This window comes from Camelina sativa, chromosome 1 (genome assembly GCF_030686135.1).
Source record: "Camelina sativa cultivar CO46 ecotype springtype chromosome 1, ASM3068613v1".
NCBI lineage: Eukaryota > Viridiplantae > Streptophyta > Magnoliopsida > Brassicales > Brassicaceae > Camelina > Camelina sativa.
Window position 1 is genome coordinate 7,239,998 of NC_141880.1, and position 23,251 is coordinate 7,263,248.

General features: G+C 37.2%; 2 protein-coding genes and 1 pseudogene across 4 annotated transcripts; 1 reads left to right on the forward strand and 2 right to left on the reverse strand.

The window, feature by feature from the left end:
• The first annotated feature begins 26 nt into the window (after nt 1–26).
• Nucleotides 27–2,997, forward strand: LOC104782279 (DNA topoisomerase 2-like; annotated as a pseudogene). Its single transcript, XR_015559012.1, has 9 exons — nt 27–379; nt 456–589; nt 672–1,023; nt 1,109–1,296; nt 1,380–1,429; nt 1,524–1,961; nt 2,042–2,228; nt 2,320–2,439; nt 2,548–2,997. The product of XR_015559012.1 is annotated as a DNA topoisomerase 2-like (transcript).
• LOC104782268 (kinesin-like protein KIN-12C) lies at nt 2,873–13,675 on the reverse strand. 2 transcript variants are annotated; one of them, XM_010507154.3, is made up of 34 exons: nt 12,844–13,675; nt 12,597–12,752; nt 12,389–12,472; nt 12,179–12,298; nt 11,987–12,100; nt 11,779–11,871; nt 11,537–11,697; nt 11,391–11,465; nt 10,976–11,063; nt 10,835–10,893; nt 10,688–10,751; nt 10,541–10,606; nt 10,280–10,441; nt 10,105–10,209; nt 9,742–9,977; nt 9,592–9,661; nt 9,467–9,520; nt 9,320–9,378; nt 8,913–8,979; nt 8,782–8,832; nt 7,322–8,645; nt 7,105–7,181; nt 5,731–7,014; nt 5,530–5,637; nt 5,282–5,439; nt 5,130–5,190; nt 4,943–5,017; nt 4,398–4,637; nt 4,159–4,257; nt 3,997–4,071; nt 3,845–3,903; nt 3,644–3,755; nt 3,453–3,548; nt 2,873–3,366 (listed from the first exon to the last, which is right to left on the reverse strand). In XM_010507154.3, exons 1-34 carry the CDS (start codon nt 13,369–13,371, stop codon nt 3,199–3,201), a joined length of 6,348 nt encoding a protein of 2,115 aa, XP_010505456.2. In that variant the 5' UTR covers nt 13,372–13,675; the 3' UTR covers nt 2,873–3,198. The 2 variants fall into 2 exon arrangements, with proteins under 2 accessions (XP_010505456.2, XP_087309139.1); XM_087453013.1 differs by having other exon boundaries at nt 10,304–10,441; nt 12,844–13,650.
• A 357-nt stretch (nt 13,676–14,032) lies between these two features.
• On the reverse strand, nt 14,033–15,428 carry LOC104782287 (uncharacterized). Its single transcript, XM_010507173.3, has 3 exons — nt 14,813–15,428; nt 14,408–14,704; nt 14,033–14,188 (listed from the first exon to the last, which is right to left on the reverse strand). The coding sequence occupies exons 1-3, from the start codon at nt 15,147–15,149 to the stop codon at nt 14,088–14,090; spliced, it is 735 nt and encodes a 244-aa protein (XP_010505475.2). The 5' UTR covers nt 15,150–15,428; the 3' UTR covers nt 14,033–14,087.
• Between the last annotated feature and the right edge of the window lie 7,823 nt (nt 15,429–23,251).

Genomic DNA, 23,251 nt, shown 5'->3' on the forward strand with positions numbered 1-23,251 from the left:
TCCTCTGTTTCCTAGCTAACTAACGACGGGTCCTATTACTAGATCTGTATCAAAGGCTAAGGCTCGTAACAGTCACATACAGTGACTTCGTGAACAAAGAACTGATCTTGTTCTCCATGGCGGATCTTCAACGGTCAATTCCCTCAATGGTTGATGGGCTCAAGCCCGGTCAGAGAAAGATACTTTTCTGTGCATTCAAAATTAACTTAGTTAATCGAATGAAAGTTGCCCAATTCGCTGGTTATGATCGAAGAAATCAGCTTATCATCATGGCGAGCAGAGTCTTTCCAGCACTATGATAGGCATGGCACAGGATTACTTGGGCAGCAACAATATCAACTTACTTAAACCAAATGGCCAATTTGGTACACGAGCTTCGGTAAGGATAGCTAATAGACCAACTGTTCTCATTAATCTATGCTTGTGCTCATCATAGTGTACGTACCCAATTGTAGGGTGGAAAAGATGCAGCCCCTGCAGAATACCTTTGGACTAAACTCTCTCATGCAACAAGGGTCTTGTTTGCCAAGGATGATGATGTCCTACTTGATTACTTGAACGAGGATGGGCAAAAGATAGAGCCAACTTGGTAATTATTTCCCTTCTTTAATTGTTTGGTTTTTTTTTTTCTCTTTTCAGACTAGTTAACTTAATATGTTAATGCTGGTTAGGTACATGCCCATAATTCCAACTGTACTTGTCAATGGCTCTGAAGGCATTGGAACTGGGTTGAGCACGTTCATACCGAACTACAACCCTAGAGATATTGTTGCTAACATAAGGCGTCGACTCAATGGTGAAAGTGTGGTTCCTATGGATCCTTGGTATAGAGGTTTTAAAGGAACCATTGAGAAAACTGCGTCCAAGGAAGGTGGTTGTACCTACACAATCACTGGTCTATATGAGGAAGTTGATGACACAACTATTCGAATTACGGAGCTGCCCATCAGAAGGTGGACTGATGATCATACACAATTCTTGCAGTCATTAAAGACGGATAATGGTGCCTCCTTTCTCCAGCAGGTAGATAGAATGCATGATTTAATAATTAGAAACTAAACTAGTATTTTTTTATGCCGCTTTCTGAGTCGTTCTTTTTTTTCTGCAGGACGTCAGGTCTAACAGTGACGCTACATCTGTGAGTCTTGACCTTAAATTGAGTGAAGAGAACATGCTGGAGGCTCGGAAAGAGGGCTTTCTTGAGAAATTTAAACTCACCACGAAAATCTCTACAAGTAATATGCATCTCTTTGATAAAAAAAGGTGTTCTAAAGAAATATGCATCTCCAGAACAAAGTAAGAAGAGATCCAACTTGTTTTCATTCTGTTTTTTTTCCCCCCTCTATAAGACATACTAATGTTACATCCCTATGTTGCAGTCCTTGAAGAGTTCTTTGATGTACGGCTTGAATTCTATGAGAAGAGAAAGGTTTGAAAGCAAACTATGATTCAGTCCTTTAGAGGTTTTAGTCATCATGGCAATGTTCTAACATTATGTCTTAACTGTCTTCTGATGTATACAGGATACTATGCTGAAGAATCTGGAACTTGAGCTGCAGAAACTAGAAAACAAAGTAAAGTTCATTCGTGGAGTTGTCAGTGGAGAAATCATATTGAATAGAAAGAAAGCTGATATTGTTGAGGACTTGAGACAGAGAGGGTTTACACCATTTCCGAGGAAGTTAATGCCTGTAGAAGATGCAGTTTCTGGAGCAGTTGATGCAGCTGAAGAATCTGAAGAAAGCTCAGTGGATCCTGCAGATTCCGCAGACACTTATATACTCGGCTCAGAGTATGACTACATATTATTGGAAATGGCTATTGGATCGTTGACTAAAGAGAAAGTCAAGGAGTTATTGTCAGACAAAGAGAAAATAATTGAAACAATTAAAGACTTGAAAAAACACACGCCAAGATCCCTCTGGCTCAGAGACCTGGACTCTCTTGACAAGGAACTAGATGTAAGGATTCACAAAGCTATCCCTTATATAACGCTTAATATTTAATTTGTCACTGATATATCTTGTCCCTCATATTGCAGAAACTTGATCAGGCCGATGCTAAAGCCGAAATAGAGAGAAAGGTAGCACTGGAAAAAATCAGGGCCAGTTCTGGAGCACCAGTAAAGGCTAAAAAACAGGCGCCAAAGAAACCGGTAACAAAGAAGACCACAAAGAAAGCCAGTGAATCCGAAACAACAGAGGCTTCCTATTCAGCAATGGACAGTGGTTAGTCTCCTCGTACTCCAGCGTTTTCATTGCGTTTTGTTTTCTTGGTTGGATCTAATATACATTGGAAACTTTTTTTTGGTTCTATAAGATAACAACGTAGCAGAAGTGGTAAAGCCAAAAGGTAGACAAGGAGGAGCCAAAAAGAAGGCCCCAGCTTCAAAGGTGTTTGCTCAATACAATTTTGGCTTAGGAGTTGCGGATTCAAGCAGTAAGCTGATACACAGTTTTGACAAATAAGCATTGATCTAACACAACCTATTGTATGTAATTTGGGTCTTAAAGTTAAGTCTTGTCTTTCTTGTGGTTTTATCAACAGAAGCAACTGAAACATCGAAAGCAATTGACGCGGACGATGATGATGATGACGTGGTAGTTGAGGTAGCTGCACCAGCAAAGAAAGGAGGAAGAAAACCTGCGGCAAGTAAAGCCGCAAAACCACCAGCAGCTCCGAGGAAAAGGAAGCAGGTTGCGGCGATTGGGGTGTCTCCGGAGAAGAAAGTGAGGAAGATGAGATCGTCTCCGTTTAACAAGAAGAGTAGTTCTGATGTGAGCACGGGATCGGATGAAGGAGAAAGCTAACGACGACAGAAGTGAGAGATGATATAATCGAGAGGTTGTTTATCAGATGAAGGAGAAAGAAAGAAAAGAGAATCTCTTCCTTTATAGAAATATAAACATATAATACAACAACGACAACAGGCCAATTGCAGCGACATGTTATATATACACAACAATTCCAACTTAACACACACAAAATTAAAGAAAACATTCCAAGAACGTAATTCCATCAAGCTACTGGAAGTGGAACGATCAAGCCATACAAAACACTCTACAATCTGATTTGCTTTGTCGCAGTTTCAGAACCTGTGCGTTGTTCAGATTGCTGGACTAGCTTCATAGGTTTGAACCGTGCGATATATACTCTCAAGAACAAGCCAAGGGGAAGAGAAGCTTTGAGAACATTTACTTACCGATATCTTGTACTGGAGCTCTGTCCTTGAGTTCTTGTAGATGGGTGGTTATTGCTCGTTTTCCGATACTTTGCCAATTCGTTATTTGCATGGGAAAGAAGCTTCTGAGCGTTTTCCAGTCTCTTGGTATAATCAGTATCAGCAAGGTTGAACGACACTGTATCCTGTTCCATAAAACGAGATTCAGAATCTTAGAATCAACCGTTGAGTTCTTCGCAATTATTCTTTGGTTTGGTTCCGTTATACGTACCTTTGTTGTCTGTGGAGCACGATGGTTACTGGCCCGTGCATCGTGGATTGTTCTATCAAGTTCAGCTAACTTCTTCAGCAAATTGCTCTTGTCATTCTGCAAACGGAAGATAGAAAGAATCAGTGAATTAAGGAAAACACATAAAATAAATAGAGCTGGTGGTGAGAGTACTAGAAGAAACTCCTGCTTACCTTGAGCATTTCGTTTTGCATATAAAGCAACTGAACTCGCTCTTGTAGTTGGTCCAAAGATATCTGTGTCGCAAGAACATCTGTATCTTTCTTGTTCAACTCTGACATGCAACTGTCCACAAAAAGCAGGAACATTCCGAGAGAAAATTAGCACTTTGGTTCGTGATATAACAGTTCTAGTATCAGTAGAACAGGCCTAACCTTTCTCTTTCCTTAAGAAGAGAATCAATATGTCTCTTCAGGTTGATGATTTCTTGCTCCTGAAATTAAAAGAGAAGAAAAAAGTATCAATAACAAAATTGAAAACCAATTAATAATGTAAGTAGATGCCATTAAGCATATAGCATCATCACCTTGGAGAGGATCTCTTCAGCCTGTTTCTGAGCCTCTTCAACCACTCTTTGGAGATGGTGCTGGTCAATCAAGTCCTGAAACATCCCAACAGAGAAACCGATACATTTAGAAAAGGTGCATATGAAGTCTTTTGAAGATGGCTTATAATCTGATATACTTACAGCATAGCTGGTTATGTCCATTTTCACACCAAGTAAATCCCGAATAACATCATGAGTCATGCTATCAGCTGCAGCTATCCTCGTGTTCAATGTGCAAACCTGTTCCAGCAAGAAAATATTCACTGAGTCTCTTTAAACCGAATCAAGGTTAATAGAAACTAATCTGCTGGCAACACGTTCATTTAAAAATCTGTGAGCACTCCAGATGAAAAGAACAATCAAATGAAGGTAGCCTGAACCTCTTTCTGTTTAACAGCTAGCAATGACTCCAATTCTTCAGCACGAACCCTTGCCATGGCCAATTCCTGATCCTTCTCCAGTTTCATCTGTTGTACCATCCCAACTATACATCTAAAGGGTGAACTTGAACCTCTACTCTTTATAGAGCTTTTATCAGTTTTATGTGATATGGTCTCAGCAGCTGACGAACTTGAGTCCTCTAGTTTGTAGTCTCGAATCATAACCTCCAAAGTCTTATACTGTTGAGATTAGAAACAAAGAAACTATATGAGCTACAAATTAAGGAAAATAACCCTTCCAGGTTCTTATCGAAATATACGCCATTGTTATCAAATTTTGCCTCCTTCAGATCACCACAATAGAAATCAGAAATAATTACAATTCTTGACTTGATATTTTTTAAATCATGACATGATTTTTAGCAAGAACGCCAACAGAGACACAAATATGCGCAAAATGTGTAGCATGGAAACAGTACTTTGCTGGTGCTAGATTATTTAACAATCACAGTGCCGAGTACTGCTTAAGTCTACAAATCTAATACCTTCTCTTGGTAAGCAGATGCTTGGGCCTCAGAATGCAGTAAAATTTCGGAGATATACTCTTTTAGCTGTTTAATCTGTAAGTGAGGAAAGACAAGGTAGAAGTAAATAAACAAACAATAATCATTTTCGCAATATCAGGAAATTACATGGAGAAATTAAGCCGGGCATTCCAATAATATAACACACCTCTTTGGTTTTCTCGGCTACTTCCTTCTGAATGACTTGTATCTGACTCTGCTCTGTCGACCTAAAACACATTTATTTTTACCAAATTTAGTCTTCGCCAAGAAAGATATACAAGAGAAACAAATATCTTGAGTAGGATTAGGTTGGCTGACCTTATGTGGCTCTTATATTCCTCTATGCGTTCATTGGTTTTTACCACACCAGTGAAGTTTTCAAATCTAAACAATCTCTGTCTGAGAGCTTGCAGCTCTGTCTCTAACAAATCTTGGGTGGTACGGTGCCTTTTAACTTCCTCATCCATATCAGACACCTGGAAGCCAAAATAGCTCACATATAAGTAAGTATAAGAGTTCATGCAATACCTTTAAGATATAGAGAATGACAAACAAAGAACACTAACCCGTCTTTCTAATATATTTATCGTACGCTCAAGTTCTTCAACAGAAATTTCTAGAATCTTGACCTCCTCTTCCTTTTGTTCAGTATATATTTTACTTGCTTCAGATTCCTACACAAGAACAAGTTTTAATTCTTGTTAACCCTTCAATTGTGCTAAGGATCAAATGATTCATCTAGAAACAAAAGGCTCCAAGTTACATACCTGACGAGCCTCTACCGCAATTGCTTCTTTTTCATCAGCTATAGCATAGGCCAACTCAAGCTTATTATTTAACGAACATATTTCCTCAACAAGCTGATCTTTCTCATCACAGGTTTTTTCCAAATTTGCTTCAATGGACTTGACCGCAGAAAGCAATTGCTTCTCTGCTGTAGTAGTCAAGTGAAGGATTTCTTTTTCCAACCTTCTGACAAGATCCTTTTGTTCGTCCATTCCCTCCTCAGCTGCAACCTTTTCCGTACAGAGATCACTAACGAGGACCCTTAACTCATCATTCTGCTCCGCAAGAATTTGTATCCTCTCTTTGGCCTGCTCTAGATCTGACTTTAAGTCAATGGAGCAATTTTCAAGATTCTCGTTACGAACAAAAAGATCATGAACTTGAATTGCTTTCAGCTCCAGCTCTAGCTGTACTTTGCATAATGCGTCAAACAGCTCATCCATTTCATTCTTGATATCTCTTTTGTTTGATGCTGATTCCTGAAGTAGCTTCAAATCAAAAAGCAAGCCTTCGCACAAAGCCTCTTTTCTCTCAAGCTCCTTTTTCAGATACAAGTTCTCATATAATAGGCTCTCATGTGACTGAACATTATTTTCTAAACATGTAACGATCTCTGCTCTGTTTTGCTTTCCAGTGACTTCATCTTCAGCATTATACCCAATGGCATTAATTTTCACTGACTGATGATTTTCTTGGCCTGAAAGGTGGGGAGTGATAACCTGTTTTCTCTGATCCAAAATTTGATCGATCAGTTTCCCAATGTGGCATTGGTATGTTGCATACATGGTGAACTCTCTCTCCATGGTTTCAGATACAGTCTGTTCAAGCGATGGTCTTGAGTTGGAAATCAATTGGAGAAGATCTTTTCCAGCTAAAAGGACATCGGAAAACAAAGCCTCTAATGTTTCTTCTACTCCTCTTTTCGTTTCCAGAAAATATTCTTCAAGCAAAGACACTGAATTTTCCATGTCCGCCAAAGTGGAGTGTGTTTGATTTAGCAAGATTTGATTTTCTTCTTCACATGCGGATAGTGTAGACTTTACCAGTTCAAGATCATCCATCAGAGTTTTTTCCTTAACTATTAGCTCTCCATGGGTTTGAATCCACATTTCTGTAACATGATTTGATTTTTCATTGGCCTTTACTAATTCACATAGTGTGAGATCAGCTTCTTTCATGGTAGCATTGACTTCCTCAAATCGATCGAAGAAACTTCTAACAGGATCCATTCTCTGCATAAGACCCATACATGCCTCGGAAGAAAGCTGCATAGATATAAGTTCAGAGGTTTACTTTGTTATTGACATGTAACCAATTTCTTTATATATCTTCACAAAGTGAAACGAAAAGCTTACCGGGTTACTGAATTTGCATTGCGTTCCTGCTTTCCCCATCATAATAGCCAATGGCTTTTCTACTGACTGCCTCCCCTCTGCATAAAACAAAATTTTAAGCTTCTTTCTCTAGAAGTCTACATATAAAATAAAACTGGTGGTCTAGTCATTCAAGATTTTACTCATTTCAGATCTTAAATGTAAAATGGTGAATAAGCGAAAACAAGCAAATGTATACCTCCACAGAAAACACTATGTGCAGAACCACTCTTAGCAATCAAAGCTGCTGATGTAGTCTTGTTGTTACTATCTTGAGCGTCAGATCCAGAACTTGAAACTCCTTGACATTTTACGTTCAGTGCACAATCACGTTGCCATTTACAGTTTGAAAAGTCAGAGCTTGATGTTGAAAGCTCATCACCCTTTGGATATGGATATGTTGCATCACTTAGATATCCATCCTTTGACAAACTAATATCAGCACCAGGAGAAGCAGAGATTAATGTACCACCATCTTTTACTGATTGATCTTGTACTATTTCCAGCATCTGGTGTTGATTTCTAGAATCAGAAAGCCATTTTGTAACAGCAAAAGCAGCTTCGGCATGTCGTTCTGTTTTCAGAACAGAATACTGCCTTGCTTTCAAGTTGCTCTTCCTGTCTATTTCATTATTCAAGTGGAAACCCTCTTCAGTGTTGGCAGAATTGCCACCTAGTTGAAATTCGTTGAGAGCAATTGTTGCGCCCTTTAAGGAATTCAGCTTCAAATTCATCACTGCTACTAATGTCCGTGCATCTTCCAAGCTTTTCTGTAGAAGTAAAATTGTTTCTTCCTTTTTTATACAACTTTTTGCAGCCTTCTCAACATAATCACCTATCCACGCATTCACTTGTGGAAACGAACAGATTATACTTTCAATCTGTCTAGAAGCATTTTTTATGGATTTAGACCCATCGACGATGAAATTTGTTAGTTCTAAGGTAGCCATTTCCCAGTCTTGGTTAAGTGCTCTTGTTTCTGCCTCTCTTGCAGTTATAGTATCTTTCATCGACTGGTTTTCCTCGGTCAAGTTACAGATTCTACTTTGAAATTCAGACTGGAGAGCAGTCACCTCTTCCTGCAACTCAAGAATGGTTCTGGCAGTTTCTGTCTCGACTTGCTCACGGACTACTTCAATGTCTTCTTGTTGAGATAATTGCGACTTATACTCTTTTTCGTATTGACAATTCAGTGTTCTGGCCTCCTCGAGGTCCTTCATTAATTTTCCTAACTTGAACTGCAAAATTGACCGGTCTATCCCCTCATCTGTCTTCTTCACTAGTGCATCTCTATTATTGACCATGCCACATAACTCCGTGTCATAACCTTCTATGCTGGGTACAACTTCACTTTCCATGTCATAACCTTCTATGCTGGATCTATTATTCTCCTCTAGCACATCATGCGGTTCATTTAGAAGCCTAACCCCTTTGCCATCAGGATTACCAATGTTGCTGCAGTTTTTACTCTCTGAAATAGCCACCTCCTCTTGGGTTTCACTTATAGTTGGCATGGTTTCTGCCTGTTTCAATGGAAAGAAAGGGCGGTAAACGATCTTCCCTATAAAGCAATTTTAAGTATGCAAACCAATTTTTAATACATGTAAGTAAAACTATTCAGACTATGATTCTTATGGTACAAATATTCACTCAACAAACCTGCTTATGAGCTTGATTAACCGGCTCAACTCCTCTGGTGGAAGACGCAACCTGCAAAAGGTACAACAAAGATAAACCACCAGCAAAGAAAATTTTATAACAATCATCTCACTGTCACTCTGAATTCTTACAAAGTTGGATTGTATATGATCGAAATTCAAGTATCTTCCAAGTCCTGCTTGTACTTCATCTAGTTCTCTGCATTGATTAGCAACACCAAAACATAAGAAACAGTACCATAGCAGGCTTCTTTTCCAATTTAATCAAACTTGAATAATGAAAAAGTTTCAGGTTCAACGTTAAAATATTAACAAACACAAGCCATAGCAGAATTAGGGTACAACAGGGTTATGGACGTATGTAGAAACATTCCAAGAATAGGATGATACTTTTAGATAATTATGCAACAGAGAACTCAAAAGTTATTTCATTCTACATCCCACCACATAACAGAAAAATGCAGCAGGGTAAATAATTTTCCATGCGATATCAAACCTTCACAAAAGATAATTAAATTTCATATAATTTTTTATATTACCTGATCAAATTAGAGTTCATGTTTCTGCAGTCTTCAAATTCCTTCTCCATTTCGTTCTCCTACAGCGTTATCAAAGTTCACGCATAAGAAACCAGCAACGACAGTTTCCAGGAAATAAAAATAACAAATAGTTTATTTTCCCCAAACCTTCATTGTGTGTTTAGAAAAGGAATCATCTTTTCCTTCAAGAACATCAAGAAGCTGCATGAGAAGTGAAAAAAGTTCAGCTTGATTTATTGCGTAAAGTCCATTTGGTAAAGGCATTCTCAAACCTGGTCACGTAGTCCCGTCACCTCAGCAAGCAATGCCTCTCGTTCCCCATGCTCATAAAATTGCTGATATCTGTAAAGAAAGTAAAAATCAGGGTATAGAACGTTTCAAAATAAGAAAGACTCTTCCAAAACAGTTAATAGGTGATTTACCGTTGTAGCTGCTCCCGGAGCTTGGTGTTCTCCAAGGCCGAACGTGTCAACTCTGGATTCTTGTCAATGCTATCGAGGAGAAGCTTGATCTCTCCTTTTAGAGTTTTATTTTCTTCAATGAGACACTCTTTTGTCATCAATGAACCAGACGTACAGAATTCCATCTCGCCAACATTTTCTTCCCTAAGATTAAGCATTATTTTAATGCGCTTGGCATCTTCTTCCATGTCTCTAACCTGTAATGAAGGGTCAAAATATAAGATGAACTAAGATGTAACCTATTTCGTTTGCATCATGAGATGTCTCTGTCTAGGATATATCCTTTCAAAATACGAAATTGAACTGTCTGTGTAACAAACTAACCAAGCAGTCTATACGCTCAATCTGAGCCTCGGACTTCTGAAGGGCAGATTCAGAAACCTTTTCCCTTCTGAGAGCACCAATCAAATTATCTTTCATATTTTTCACCTGTTATACAGTTTTCAAGCCAGTTCAGTATCATAGTCGCAAGATATCCACAAATTTGTTGCAAAAATACCTTTTTTCTCAGTGAATTGTGCACCTGACAGTGACACTTGTCTTGTCTTATTTCTCCTGCTACTTTAGATGTAACAGAGTATCTGGATTCTTCATGAGAAGATATGCAGTCTGAAAGAGCCCCACTTGAGTCATGGTTCTTCACAAGGGAAGACAGTTGGACCTGTTTGAATACATGAAAAGGTTTTGATATGACCTCACATGACTACGCATGAGACGTAGGAAAGTTTGCTGTTTGATGCAATTTGTCAATAATTGATACCTTTAACTTTCTTATTTCCTGTTGGAGTGCTGTAACATCCCCAGAGGCATCTTCATTGACTTTAGCCTGGAAAATCAGAGTGAAGCAGCCTTATATCAGGTCAAACTTTCATAGAAGAGATCGTAATCAATGAATATTTCTAACTACATTATTCTGGATTAGTTTTGCCCGTTGCGCGAACTTCAGCGTGCTGAGGGTTTCGTTTGTAGAGCTGCAATAAGACGATAACAATTAGAAATACACAAGACAATGTAAACCCATTATTATTAAACAAGAATGACTTTTGGTACAAACCAAAGAGATGGGCTGACATTAGCTATTATCATTGTTTTGGAGTTACCCCCTAGAGAATCCTGAAACCATATCTGTAAGTCAGTCCCCATGCAATTGCAACAGAGAAAAGAAATGAAGGATGTAGTACTCTAATAGTCATACCTGCAGTAAAAAGGTAAGTCGAGAATCTCTATAGGGAACATGTCTATGCTTCCCATGTGCCAAATCCACCAGAGACATTATCACTAAGCTAAATTGACAAATGAATGGAAAAGTATTAGTAGCTACAAAGATCGCTAAAGGTGTCAGAAGTTGTTGGCATCTTATCTTGTAATAAGATTGTCTAAAAGTTCATAATAAATTTTAAGTTGCCAAAGACCTAAAAGCCATTAAACTATCGCCATTCTTTCTTGCTTTGCATATATTCAGTTTCTTCACAAATTTTCTCCATCAAACATACACATATTATTTTGACCTGAGAGTTGAGACGCTTGGCAATGTACAACAGAAAACAGTTCATGACAATAAAAAGCATAGGGCAGACACTGACACGTAAACAGGTGTCTGTTATGATTACCCCAAAGTAGATAAGGATTTGTTAATATTTGCTGCTTCTTTTAGGCGATCACCTTCTGCACCTGAGCTTTTCTGCCTGTATATATATCAAAAATAATTTCAGCAGTCAAAGATGCAAAAGTAAACACAGTAAAAAGTACAAGCTACCTTTCAGAACCAGCCAGATCGACCAAGTTTAGTCTGGCAAATCTTGAATGAGTTAGAGAATCTCTCTCCCAGAGGCTCTCGATTGTACACGTGAAAACGCTGTGGGATCTGCTGCTTTCACTGTTCATACGGGTTGCAGCAATCTTCCGGTTAGTTGCTCCCTGAGCATAAGGAAAACATATCAAGTTAAATACTTGAACACTTAAAACTCTTAACAGAATGTTTGGGTATGGACGTCTTGCCTGTAGTAGAAGCTTTAGAACGTCATTAACAGTTCTCACATTATGTTCTACAAGATTTTCAACATATACTCCTTTTCCCAAGTCTTCTCTGAGCTAAAATATGGAATTCAAGGTTATGACCTATCCCAAAACAAAAACAAAAACAAAAACAAAAAGGCACCAGACTGATATATAATAACCAAGTGTAGGAGGAAAATAATTGAATTACTTGCAAATTGGTTGACGATGGTTCCAAGAGGTCGGTTATCTGCTCGTTATATATCTCAAGAAAAGAACATTTGCAACTAAATTTCAAGTTTTCATCTCTCCTTTCTTCTTCTTCCTGTTATAAAAGACCCTTTTTAGTACTGAAATATATATTGGCTTGAAGTGATTCGTCGAGAGTAAGTTAGGCAACTACCATTTTAATTCTTGAGAACAGATACTCAAAAATACGAGCAGTAACTCCGCAGTCTTCACCAAGGCTTCCCTCAACCTCAGATATCTCTCCCATCATAGTATAAGTCTTGCCACTACCAGTCTACATGAGAGGAAGTTAAGTTTCTTAATTTTGCACCATGGAAATTCTAACTAGCAGAAACATGAAACATATCATCATTTATGATCTCACCTGACCGTAGGCGAACACACAGCTATTGTAACCAGACAAGCAATTCTCCACCATGGGCAGTCCAGCAACGTGAAATAGCTTTTCCTGAAAATCAAGAGAACACGCATCCAGAACATTATAGGTAACTACATCACATACAAAAAGCCTCTGAAGCTAGCTATAATGTTCACTTTCAAGTGGAACTACATGAATTTGAGATGAAGCTTACCTGAGATATTGCCTCACTGGCAACATGGTCAAAGGTGAATCTGGTCTCTGGATGGCCTAACCAGAGCAATGTTTGTGGACTCTCCTGTTTCAAACACCTACCATGTCCTTGACTAGCCCTTTCCATTGTACTTAATGGCCTCAGCCTTATCAAAACCTACACCATATTAGAAGACCCCTAAGTTAGTAAGTTCCGAAAAAAAAAAAAAAACCTAATTGATCGAGAGTCTCCTCAACAATGCACCAACCTGCACATTGTGCTCTTTCCAAAACGAATGATCTTCATTGAGCTCAAAATGTGGAGTTGTTAACGCAAAGCTAACAGACTCAGCCATAGAAATCCCCCTTGGAATCCTCGCAAACGAGCTCGTTCCTCTTCCACCAAAAGACTGAACAACTCGTGCGCCGGTAGCACAACCCCCACCAAGAGAAACCCTAGCACCGTTCCTAGTGGGCGTACTCTGCGCAGAGTTAGGCTCCGACCGAGACTTCCGGCCAACAATCTTAGGGTTCGAATCATGCATACCACTCGCAATCCCAGCTCTACCTTCCGAAACATCGAATCTCTTCTCCGGACCCAGTGCTCGTTGATGCTGCGTTCTCGTGCTTTCCAATTTCTGAACCAAATCGAATTCGGATAGATGATTCGCCATCTGAAGCTGATTTGGATCTGGTATCGAATTAAGAGGAGCTCTTGACGGCGAAAACAGAGACAAGTTCGCGAACACGTTCTCTTCCGATTCCGGCATCTCGATTCTGGGAACGTTTCGAGACATGGTAGATCGAGAGGCACTAGCTTCGGCTCTCTTTCAGCATGCGGAAAGATTAAAGAAGACGATTCAAACTTCACACTCTGGAAGAAAGGAGCAACTTGTTCAGAAGCTTTGAGGACGAATTAAATTAATAATGTAAACTAACCCAGCGCTTTTTTTGAAGTTTCGAGAGCTGTTTGAATCCCTTTCAATCTCTCTCTCTCAGTCTCAGATTTGAATTGGGGGGAGTGGATTTTCAAAATTAGAAACTTTAATTTTTCTGACGATGAACCCTTCTACTTCTTCGATAATACGAATATACCCTCTCATTATCTCCGTTTTCAAATTTGATGTTTATTAGTACTACTGTACAGTAACAGTAGTATGTTAACTTTTCCATCATTTGCATAATTAATAAAGTGTTCCAGATTCTTCATTCGACATCCTCATTCTAATTAGTCGTTAATTGTGACGTTTGAGATCCTAGTCAATAGCTGAACCTTTTGGTGTTTTACTAAATTTTGAATTCAATTAATAAAATTGGAAAAAAAATATGGTTTGTTAAATACAATTTATTGTGATGTACATGCGATTAATCTGTCGTTTACCATGATTACATGCAGATTATGTTACGAACTAATTTCTTTCAGCTGATATTAATTAAAAAAATGAAATGAAAGATGAATTTAATCCAAAAATAGTCCATATATTAATAAAATGAAAATTAATATATGAATATGTCACAGAATGGAATAAACAAAATACATGAACATGATCAAGAGAATTGTTGTATGATTTAAGTTGGTAGAAGTAAACCCTCCTTGATTAGTCATACCTCCACCTGAAATAGAACAAAAAAAAATACAATGTAACGTCTCAAAATCTAACATATTAAAAGAATCTAACAAACCAGTTCAATCTAACCAACGATTACTGCAGTCTAAACTACATCTAAGAAATGTATTGTTGTCTAATTAGGACTAAATTGATCACGAAAAATTATGCACTCTGTTTGAAATTAATAAATAAGTAAATAATGAGGGACTGAAACGGTAATTACCACATTCCCTCGTAGGGTTGTTGTTGTTGGAACCGGGACATTGGCAAAGAAAAATCTCCGTCTCCGCGTCGAAACCACAAGTGCCACCTGACTCCCGGCAACGGTCACAACCAATCTCCGGCACCGCGTACGAAAGCTCGATTCCATAGGACCAATCCAAAGGAGCCACGCCTCTCATTTTCCCGTTGTCAATCGCCGTGGTGTAATGCGAGCAGTCCAAGATGTTCATACTCATCACCCGCACCGTATCGTAGCTAGTGAAACAACAATACGGCGTTGTATGAACCGTACTATTACCTGAATACACACAGATTTCAAAATTTGGGGGAAAAAAATCGATACATTAATTCAAATCGTTCGAATTAGGGATTAATTAAGAGCAAATACCAAAAATTGAGTTCATACCAGAGGGTGTTGTAGTATTGAAGATGCGAAATGAGGTACAAGAGCTATAAAGCTCGTCGCAAGAGTGGCCGGCGGCATTAAAACAGAGATTCCGGTAACGATTATGAACCGGAGAGTCGTTGGAACAGTTGAGGAGCGCGAAAACGGTGTCGTACGAAGGTCTGATAAGAGCGTTCTGTATATCAGACATCTTGAAATCGTGGTGAGGCTGAAGAATCGAGCAAGTAGACATGGCCGGATCGAAGATTACCATAGTGTTCTTCTCGTAATCGATGCTCTGGACTTTGTAGCTTCCGGAAGGAGTGGTGAAATATAGATCGGTGGAGCAATTGAACATTGCTTTGAACTGAGGAGATCCGCAGCCGACGTCGATGCCGAACGGGTAATTTATTGGGATGTTGCCGCATAGTGTACGGCACGATGTTTATGCTGAGGTTGTTAATGGCGGAAATGTTAGGGTTGTGACTGTGTAGAGGAGGAAGGAGAAGAAGATGAAGAGCTTCCTCATTGTTGTTGTCTTCTCTACTTTGCTGAATTTTTTTTTCTCTTTCCCTTTCTTTTCTATCTAAAAAGGTTTATGGAAATTTGAATTTTAGATTTAATGAAACCTCGTTATGGTATAGTTTGTTAAATTATTATCCTAATAATAGTTTATGTATATATTTTTTTTTGGACAAAGAAATTTGGAATATTATCTTGAAATTGTTTTCTTTAACTTCCTTGTTTTGTGAGGTATTATTTCTTTTCAATTTTTTCTTTTAATTTGTTTGTCAAATAGTTAAAATTTGGATATATATATATATATATATATATATTGAAAAATACTGCTCCCTCAGTTTTTTTAATAGTTGATTGATCCTTTAGAATGGTAATTTTCATAGAAATTCTATGAATATTTCAGTTTTCAATGCATAATTAATTAGTTTTTAATTGTTTTTGACTTTTAATATTTTGCATATTATTTTATCATTGGTTAAAGAGTGTTTATATAATTAATAATTAATGTTTTAGTTTCAAAGAAAACAAAACTAATAAATAAATAATAACGGATAGATTACTTTTTTGTTATTTGAAAATAATACATGTTTGCCTCTCACATTTATGGATACGCTTAACTGAATTAATTATTATCCTATTACATGATACATATGTCTTACTTTATCTTTCTACCTTTTTCATCAACTGAATTCACTAACCAAAAAAAAACATTCAAAAGTAATGATACAACTCATATAGGTACCGTTAATTTCATTAGGGATAGAACGTACACTCTAAAATGAGAGACTTATAGAAAAAAAAAAAAAACCCAAAATCTATAAAAAAAAGTTCTCACATCAATATTCTCCACGGTATCAATTCATTTAAACTTGAAAATCACAATGTATTTGTTCTCGTTGTATATATATTCATAAAAAATAATTTAGCTGAGACTGCAGAGTGATAATGATATTTTAGCAATCAATCGGTGATTTGAACAAAAAAAAAAAAAAACAATCAATCGGTGGAATTTTTGAAATATTTTTTTAATTTTTTTATAGAATGGAGTCGTCTCTAACCAAATTTACGTCTAGGCCCGACGTATTGGAAGATTGGGACGGGCAACTTGGAGATGTTACCTTTTTTTTTGTGCAAATGGAGATGTTAGCTATATATAAGAGTAATTTCTATAAGAGTGTGTAATATATATATATATATATATATATATATATATATATATATATAACACAAAATTGGGTTGTGTTATTAAAGTTTTTCATAACTTTGATCAAAAAAAAAAAAAAAAAAGTTGTTCCTAACTTGGATGATACAAAATTACTTGTTTATGTGTATGAGCAACTTGGAGATGTTAATTTCTATAAAGTAAATAAAAACAAAAAAAACAAAAAAAAAAGAATAAATATCAATCAACCTAAATACTAATTTGGGGTGTGTGTAAAAAATATTGGAAAACGTGTTATTAAAGTTGTTCATCACTTGGATTATAAATTTATAAGTTTGTTATGATGGTATCTATATTAACAGTTTTAGTTATTTAATTTTTTATTTACAACAATAACCCCTAAAGAAATTTCATAAATAACATGGGAGAGAAACTCAAATACTAAACTTTCTTAAATTGACTAACATTTGTTACATTTATTGCCATAAAATCTTAACAACATTTATACATTCCGATTTTTCCAAAAACAATACATTTATTGCCATAAAATCTTAACAACATTTATACATTCCGATTTTTCCAAAAACAACTCTACCCATTAAAGTTTTAACTCATTAAATCTCCAAAACTATTTTATTGATGCTAGTTACTCTCAAATTTAAATGATATACCACAAATTTTCTATAACTAAAGTTTACAATCTCAATAATTATATTAACATTAATAAATTTCCTAAACTGAAAATCTAATCTATATATACATTTTTGAAGTACATTTTGGGTTCTACCCTTTTAATTTTGCTTATTTAAAATTTTAGTCCCTACAAAATTGCACTAAAAGCAAGAAGTAAAATATGGTAAATTGACAGAATCAATTTTTTTATAGAAACTAATTAATTCTACTTAAATTCCTTATTAATAGCAAATTTCTTTTCTATATATGTATTCCAAAATAAAAAAATAGAAAAATCAATCATTAAACTGTATACACTGAAAAATAAACAATCAATTAAATTAAATAATTATATATCAAACAAATAGTATTATTTTAAATAAATAAAACAGTTAATTATTTTGATTAAATATACATTATACAAACAGTTATAATTCATAATTTTAGTGTTTTTCATGATAAAATTAGAAATAATTTTAAGAATAATCGTATCACTAAATATAAAAAGATTAAAAATTAAAAATATATAATTTTATTACTAAAATAAATACCGCTAAAATCAAACATCATTATAAGTAAAATTAAATAATTGTCCCGTGGTATACCATAGGTTAAATCCTAGTACAATCTATAAGTGATTACGATTTCCATCCAAGTAAATGAGCATATATAACAAAATTACTAATTAACTTGTTGCCCTATTAGTATATTAAAACTTTTACACGACTTAAGGCTAGCCTACCTATAATGGTCATATTTGTGGCTATTTAAACAGCATGCATGCAAACACAATAACTCATAATTCATCTTAATTCTTAAAACACATACAACTTTACCAAAGAAATTAATAAGCTCTCCAGATTGAATATGTACGTTTTCGAAGTTATAGGTAATGAATAATAACACTCTTTGTCTTTTAATTCACTTTTTTTTTACATACAACAAATACGATTTATATTCAAGGTACTAATTCTTTCGCTATAACATTTTTTTTTTTTGCATGTTATATTGCAAAGGCAATTTCATTTCGATGGCCGTGTGTATCTTTACCCAATGTGAGTCTTCTTTAATTTCCCTTTGTTAAATATTGTGCTTAGATCGACGAATTAATGAATGTGTAATATGTATTAATATAATAAATAGGTGGACGACAATGAATGAGTTAACTGAAAAGATTAGGAAAAATGAGAATTACGAACCGTATCTTGTGACTTTGGCGTGCATGAACGTGTTGTGGGCAATTGACGCGGCTCATCAGGGGAACATATTGAAGCTTGTGATCAATATCCTCCGAGCGGCACTTCACGTCGTTTACTTGATGGTTGTTTTCGATGGAGAACACCGTACTAAACAAGTAAGTAATTTTTACGTACCCAATTTTATTTTTATTATAACTATTATCAATATATAATTATATATGCATTCCATATGCAGGTGATCGTGAATGATAGCAACCTAAGTATCAAGATGATTGGACTAATAATTTTTCCTAGCTACGCTGGGATGGGGGATTTGGCCAGTACAAGGAGCCTTGCTCAATCATCAGTCTCTTCATTTTTCCGTTTCCAATGGCAAGCGATTTACCCAATATTACATGCGGTAAGAAAAAATGCAGAATTTATAATCATTTTTTTTAATTTTAATTTTAGAAATGTATGTACACAATTGTTAATTTTGGTTGAATTCAATCAAATTGGAGCTGTCAAAACAAAAAGTGTAAAAAAGATAGTACTACATATGATCGTCTATTTTATTTGTTATATTTTACATATGTTTTGCTTATATTTTACATATGTTTTGCTTAACTTTTTATTTGTTTATTTGTTTAAAAAAAACAATATGTAATATGTTTTCAATTTTATGATGTTAAAAAACCGTTTGAGGAAATTTCTCTACAAAAATGTAATATTAGATACAAAAAATGTAAATTATAATGAATATATTTTAGGAATCTTCAGCAACATGAAATTTGTTGTCTTCATCCACTATTTTGGAAAAAAAAATTATTCAAATAACAAAAAAACTAATATGCTCCCATATATGAACAATCACACCTATAATTTCGATCCAAATCATTTACTTTAACCGCTCTCAGAAAAACGCACTTGCATCGAGGAGTGTGGTACATATGCCATTTTTGGTATCGTGTCTGTTAACCATTAACGGTGCAGTTGGGAGTTTATTCGGCTACTACGGGGTATCTACTATCGATTATTTCATACTGGTAAGATATCTGAAGATACATTTTAAATGCAAACCTAGCTAGTATTTATTTACAGAATACTTTCGTAAAAGAAAAAAACTAATCTTGTAACCACTTCAATATATTCCGCAAACATGTTGTATTAAAGTAATGAACTTCTAGAATAATTGTTTTTTTTTCTGGACTATAATAACTGTTTTTACTGGATTGGAACAAAAAAAAATTATTCGATCAGAAATTCTCACATCACATCTCTTCGGCTTTGTAGAAATTTATAGAAATTAATGGTTCTATTTAACAACAAACTATAACTGTTTTGTTTTTTTGCGCAAACACATACAGTCAATATTGGTTAACGCTAGTCAATACCGAATTCTGGCAAACAAATCATCGGAATTAGATAGTTATGGTGTTGTACAGATAACTCATGTTTGTTTATGCATATTCTTATGTAATGACAATAGTTCTTATAGCTAACAAAATATATATATTGTTTGTATGTGTGGTCATGTGTTGACCTATATTTGGTATAGCTAATCATCATTTTTCCTTATGTAAAAGAACATGTGACTCTTTTTTTTTTGTTCAAAAGTCTTGTTTCATTCATTCATTCGGATAATAGCTTACAAAGCTTAGAGTTTCTTCCAATACAAGACCAAATTTAAGAAAGTTACAACCATAAGCATAAGACGATAAAAAGGATAGGTAGTTCGACAACAATTCCAAGAGATATCGGAGACAAGGGCGGTGAACAACCAAATCACAAGCGATTCCAAGGGAAGTCAAAGCCATATTCACGGACAAGACGTGGACATGGAGAATTGTTCTTATCAATAGACATTGGGACGTTGAGAAAGGTTCCATGGCCAAGAGGCTCAATGGAGAGGTCTGCTCATTAGCAGAGGGGAGGGTGGATTCAGCTTTAAGGTTGGGTAAGGTTTGCTTGGAGATGTTACGGTAATCACCATTCCTTAGAGACCGAGGGTTCAATTCAGTGATCGGATGCCCCCGGCTTCTAAAACAAGGTCAAAACTTCACGGATTTCATCTCAAGAGGTGATTTCGAGAATCAACCAACCGACGAGAGGCCTTTTCGACACTTGTTGCAACGTCTTCAATAGATCCAGGGGGGAATATGTTCGATGGAATAATTTCGTCAAGGCTGATCCGGGAAAGGTTAGTGCCATTGTGGAATGGCTAGTACCTACCTCCACTAGTAAGGTTCGCAGTTTCCATTTAACAAATTGAATCGTGATCACTGGGGACGTTTCCTCTCGTTGTCAATCTTCGAGACAAACAAACCAAGCTTCGGAGCTGAGGAAGCGTCTGCTGAATTTAATGCATTAATTCTCCATGGCACCCGGGTACGGGACACCTCCTCCAGTCTAGTAATGGAGAAGGTAATAGCCGAAATCGAAAGCGGCTTCCAATTGCTCGGAAATTTTCAGCTCCCAACCATTTATGCGTTGGAGAGACCGTTTCTTATAGAATTTGATCAATCCTTTTTTCTGCAAAAGAGAGGTCGTGATGATATCATCTACGTCCGGAGGGTTCCCCTCCTCCAGCAAAAAGCTTTCGTAAAAAGCGTCGAAAGGTTTGAGTTGATTCTAGGGTTGTCACGACTATGGTTAGGTTTTGCGAAGCTTCTAGCACTAGAAAAAATAGGCTTGTATGGCAGGAATACGATGGGATCATAATGTCGTAACTCATCAAGCTTTGGGCTGTGGGAATAAGCTTCCGGCTATTGATGGTTTGCTTTTGACATGGCTCGAGAAGCAAGGGAGATGGTGGGAGAAGGTTGAGGAAAGTACGGTAATCTCCTCGCCATTGGTAGGAGATCATAATGCCGTTCTTCCTCAAGCTTTGGGATCCCAGACATAAGATGCAGCAACACTTTTGAAAGGACTCGAGGATCATATGACATGGAGAGGAGGATAGGTTGGAGAATTTTCGGTAACCACCGCTCCTTAGAGACGGGGTCATAATGTCGGACTTCTTCAAACAGTGATAAATATGAGTAGTACCCTTGGGTGATTCAAATGGCAAGGTTTTCAAAAAAGAATTGTACCCCCTAGCAACACTGATTGATTATGTTCCAAATGCAGTCTTCGGACAAATGGTTCCATGTATCGACACAAATGTATGTTACGGGAGAACAATGAAATATTTAGAACGAACCTGGACTTTTGAAGAAATAGGTTTGGATCACAGGGCCTCGATGTGAAAATAAGTGGGCCGAAGCCCATTTGGCGTACAAGAGGGTCCAGTCGAGGAGCACCAAGGGACGTTAGGGTTGCGCCGCAGCCGCTCATTCCCGATGTCATCACTGGAGCAAAGCCCGAATTGAGCCGTTTTGACGGTAGGACTCCCGAGAGCGTACAACTGAAACTCGAGGGAACATACTGGAATCGAGGGGGGAGGTGTGGAGGTCAATAACAGCGATGAGATCCGGAGAGGGAGGTGTGGAGGTCAATAACGGCGATGAGATCCGGAGAGGGAGGTATGAAGGAGGAGACAAAGTAGATCCAACATCTGTAGATCTGGGGGTATCAGAGAGACGCGCCTCAGATTTGAGCGTTGAAGCGCCGCTGGACAAAGGAGGTTTCTCTAGGTTTAGGTGCGACAGAGATAGGGCTATCAACGGTTGAGATGAGTGGGGTTTCGCCGGGAAAAACCTTTCAGATTTACCAGAGAAGCCACCGTTGATAAGAGGTTTACCGGGGAGAAATTGAAAAGATTGAGTAAGTGGCCAAATCAAAATTAAAAGAGAGATCTTTAAGAAGCAAGCCATGAAAAGGAGGAAAGAGTCTCGACGGTGCCGGAGATGGAAGCTAGGCGGAGGTTCTCAATAATCGGGGCAGAGGGGAAAACAAGTTTTATATATAGAATATGGTCGGACAAGAACGTGTGACTCTAAACATCAAAGCAAGGATAAATTGCAGTGTCATAAAGAATCCTGGCGTCCTGAGGTCTTCTTTTATCTCACATGGTGCACGGGTGCACCATAGCTATGACATTTTGAATGACAAGCCGAACTTGGGACTCGTTGTCCACCATTGTCTCCCTTTAAATTTTATATGTCGACTACTAATAATACGAAAGCAAAATTCAGCACATGGCCGTCTTCTGACCCTTTGCTCCGAGTTACAAATTTTATTGATAGGAGTTCTAATTCAGGCTTTTGTATGGAAAATCAGGTGTCCACCAAAGCTTCGTCATTTTATGTGGCAAGTGCTTTCAGGTTGTGTAGCGGTTACAGCAAATCTCTGCAAACGCGGTATGAGCTGTGATGCCATATGTGGTTTGTGTGGTTTTCAGGAGGAGACGATTAATCATACTCTCTTTGAATGCCCGCCAGCTAGACAGGTCTGGGCTTTGTCGCATTTTCCAACAGCCCCGGGTTTTTTCCCCTTGGAGTCTGTTTTCACAAATATGGATTTTCGTTTTTGGCGGTTTACAAATGTTCCAGAATATGAATTTTTCCCTTGGATTATGTGGTATATCTGGAAAGCGCGTAATGATAAACTTTTTGGTAACCTCGATTCCAATCCCCTAGCCATCTTGCGATTAGCGGAGGATGAGGCAAAAGCATGGGTTGCGGCTCAAGTGGATGATCGGGTATTAGCTTAGGATGTTCCCGTTGCGGCAGGATATCGTGGTAGTGGGGGCTTACGGGTTCCTAGGTCTCTATCGAGCTATATTTGTTTTGTAGATGGTTCTTGGAAAGCAACAGATCGTTATGCGGGTAGAGGATGGTTTTGTACTTCGCCCTGGGGGATGCTCCTACTATGGGTGCTGCCAACCATCGCTGTAGTCTATCTCCTCTTCATGCCGAGATTGAAGCCCTTGTTTGGGCTATGCGCTGTATGATTGAGACGGATAATCAATCTGTTGTTTTTCTCACC

Bases quoted from the DNA above. Each gene is read 5' to 3' on its own strand.
- LOC104782268 (XM_010507154.3), bottom strand. From the start codon at position 13,371: ATGTCTCGAAACGTTCCCAGAATCGAGATGCCGGAATCGGAAGAGAAC. The intron at 12,473-12,596 runs GTAAGCTTCATC...CTTGATTTTCAG, and splicing joins CCAGTGAGGCAATATCTCAG to GAAAAGCTATTTCACGTTGC. The intron at 3,549-3,643 runs GTAAGCAGGAGT...TTCCGTTTGCAG, and splicing joins TGCAAAACGAAATGCTCAAG to AATGACAAGAGCAATTTGCT.
- LOC104782287 (XM_010507173.3), bottom strand. From the start codon at position 15,149: ATGTTCAATTGCTCCACCGATCTATATTTCACCACTCCTTCCGGAAGC. The intron at 14,705-14,812 runs GTATGAACTCAA...GTGTGTATTCAG, and splicing joins CAATACTACAACACCCTCTG to GTAATAGTACGGTTCATACA. The intron at 14,189-14,407 runs GTAATTACCGTT...GTTCTATTTCAG, and splicing joins CAACCCTACGAGGGAATGTG to GTGGAGGTATGACTAATCAA.